At 42.8% G+C, this 2,380-nt stretch overlaps 1 protein-coding gene across 1 annotated transcript; it reads left to right on the top strand.

The window, feature by feature from the left end:
• The first annotated feature begins 277 nt into the window (after window positions 1–277).
• Window positions 278–1,950, top strand: LOC137948634 (MYB-like transcription factor 4). Its single transcript, XM_068794746.1, has 3 exons — window positions 278–531; window positions 679–808; window positions 1,012–1,950. Exons 1-3 carry the CDS (start codon window positions 399–401, stop codon window positions 1,691–1,693), a joined length of 945 nt encoding a protein of 314 aa, XP_068650847.1. The 5' UTR covers window positions 278–398; the 3' UTR covers window positions 1,694–1,950.
• The last annotated feature ends 430 nt before the right edge of the window (window positions 1,951–2,380 follow it).

The following is a 2,380-nucleotide window of genomic DNA, read 5'->3' as shown; positions in this document are numbered from 1 at the left end:
GACGTAGAGCGAAGAGAGTGGAGAGATTTACGGTGACGTTGTCATGGGCGCGGAGTACGTGATTCTTCTGGTCGTGTTATCTCAGCAGTAGAGTACGTAACGTAGAGAGAGAGAGAGACAGAGAGAGAAGCTGAATCTGAGGTTGATGCTGTGTCGTTTTAGGGTTAGATAGAAAGTAGAAGGGGTCGGGGGGGGCCCATCCGGTGCTATTGTCTGGGGTGGTGCAGGGTTTAAAGAGCGAAAGACACGCTTGGCTTTTTGCTCCCTTATTCAACACTTTGGTCCTCCCAACTGAATCAAGCAAGGAAGATGAAGCATCAGCAGCAGCAACAAAAGTAGATGAAGAAAAACAACAAACAAACCACCCTACAAGAAACAACACATAGAAGAAGAGACGGATGGGGCACCATTCCTGCTGCAACCAACAAAAGGTCAGGAGGGGTCTCTGGTCGCCGGAGGAAGACGAGAAGCTCGTCCGCTACATAACCACCCATGGCTATGGTTGCTGGAGCGAGGTTCCGGAAAAAGCAGGTAAGCACTCTTCTTCGATACGGAAGACTACTACTGCTACTGGAAATAAATGCTCGTTGTCCGTTCGTCTTCTTCGATATATTTATCAGTTTCTCTTTCTTTGTTTGATTTTATTTCTGTCCGAGGCTTGTTGTTTTTTTTATAAAGGGCTGCAAAGGTGTGGGAAAAGCTGTCGTTTGAGGTGGATCAATTACTTGAGGCCAGATATTCGCAGAGGAAGGTTTACTCAAGAAGAAGAGAAAATGATAATTAGCCTTCATAGCATTGTCGGAAACAGGTCCGATGAATCTTTCTGTGTTTCCTGTTTCTTCTTTTCTTTCTTTTGCATTTTCTAGATTTAGTGCATTGACATGAGAGTGGGCATCTGCGTGCAATTTATAAGCAGAGTTGTAAGTCCAGGGCTAGAGTTCAATGCAGGTTGACTAAGAAATAAAAAACCAGTTCTGATTTTTATTTCTACTTTCATCTGTGATCCTGTAGATGGGCTCATATTGCAAGCCACTTGCCTGGAAGGACTGATAATGAGATAAAGAATTACTGGAATTCATGGATCAAGAAGAAGATACGAAAGCCTCCACCTCCAGCTCCAACCAGCTTACCAGTTTCACCCTCCATCGATCAGATCAATTCTTATGGTCCCAATCAACTTGACACACTGCACCACGAGTTAGCAACAAAGCCACTGCAGGAAACCCTCTTCTCGTCTCCATGCCCTCTCTTCATGATTGAGAATAATGACTTAGTCGATTGTTCGAATACCTCCTGTACACGAAGTGACTACGTAATTCATGAAGCAGGTGGCCTAAACACAGAAGCATGGCAAATGAATCACCATCATGAGCAAGCCTCAGCTCCAGCCGTCGCCTCGTCCTTTGGTTATTCAGGAACCATGGATTCGGACTACTTGCCGCCATTATTGGACAACTTGGAGAACATGGTGCCCATTCAGGTACAATCATGTAGCATAGAGGAGGAGGGAGAGGTGGCAGTGGCAGGCCAAAGCTTAGAAAGGAATGAGTTAAGCGAGTGGGTGGATTCACAGCGCTGCCCTAGTTTTCTACTCTGGGAACAAGTTGATCGCCAGTTGAATGGTCACGAAGGACTTCCACCAGTTTCTTCCACCATGGAAGCCATGCTTGCCTCTTATCCTTCATCACTATGAGACGTCAATGGTCTCACCGTAAATCTAACATTTCGAAATAAGGGTTTTCAACGGCGTGGAGATCTTTCAGAAATAATTGGGTTTTGATTTCCTTTTTTTTTTGTTTTGTTTTTCCTTTTTTTTTCCTGAGAGATGTGAATTTGGGCACACAAGGTCTGTTCAAATCGAAGCAGTTTTTCATGAACATGATCAGTTCTTGGGTCCCTCATCGTATTGTCCTTTAACGGATTTGTAGTAAAGATACGTACTCTGTTTTATACATTCGAACGCCAAGGATCTAACACTCCCAGAAGCATCTTGCTTCTTTTTTACTTCTACATGTGACTGAAATTGAAAAAGCAAGAGCTCTAATACCTAACTGATTGGGGAAGGTAGCTTCCATGTTAGGTTCCTTGTCTCAAGCCTTATCGTAAAATGAAGCATGCAATGCACATGGCTGTTGCAGAGTTTAAATTTTCATGGAAAGGAACGAGATGACAGGGGGATTTGGATTATATCATCCTGTCCCACATTTGAAAGATCAGAAACGAATCTAGTTCTATTGGCTTTCTGTTTAACAAATCACTGTTAGCATTTCTTTGTTTACAGAAACCAAGTTAAAACAGTTCTCTATGGCAAAATTACAATTTCAACACTCATACTATCAAAGATGATTAAAGTTAAACACTAAAAACTTATTAAAATGTT

This window comes from Aristolochia californica, unplaced genomic scaffold, assembly GCF_029961685.1.
Source record: "Aristolochia californica isolate CCGP_79_NKW_82.1479 unplaced genomic scaffold, dmAriCali1.0.hap1 SCAF_13, whole genome shotgun sequence".
NCBI lineage: Eukaryota > Viridiplantae > Streptophyta > Magnoliopsida > Piperales > Aristolochiaceae > Aristolochia > Aristolochia californica.
The sequence above is the reverse complement of the archived record's forward strand: the minus strand, read 5'-3'. Positions and strand labels throughout refer to the sequence as shown.

Bases quoted from the DNA above. Each gene is read 5' to 3' on its own strand.
- LOC137948634 (XM_068794746.1), top strand. From the start codon at position 399: ATGGGGCACCATTCCTGCTGCAACCAACAAAAGGTCAGGAGGGGTCTC. The intron at 532-678 runs GTAAGCACTCTT...TTTTTTATAAAG, and splicing joins CGAGGTTCCGGAAAAAGCAG to GGCTGCAAAGGTGTGGGAAA. The intron at 809-1,011 runs GTCCGATGAATC...GTGATCCTGTAG, and splicing joins CATAGCATTGTCGGAAACAG to ATGGGCTCATATTGCAAGCC.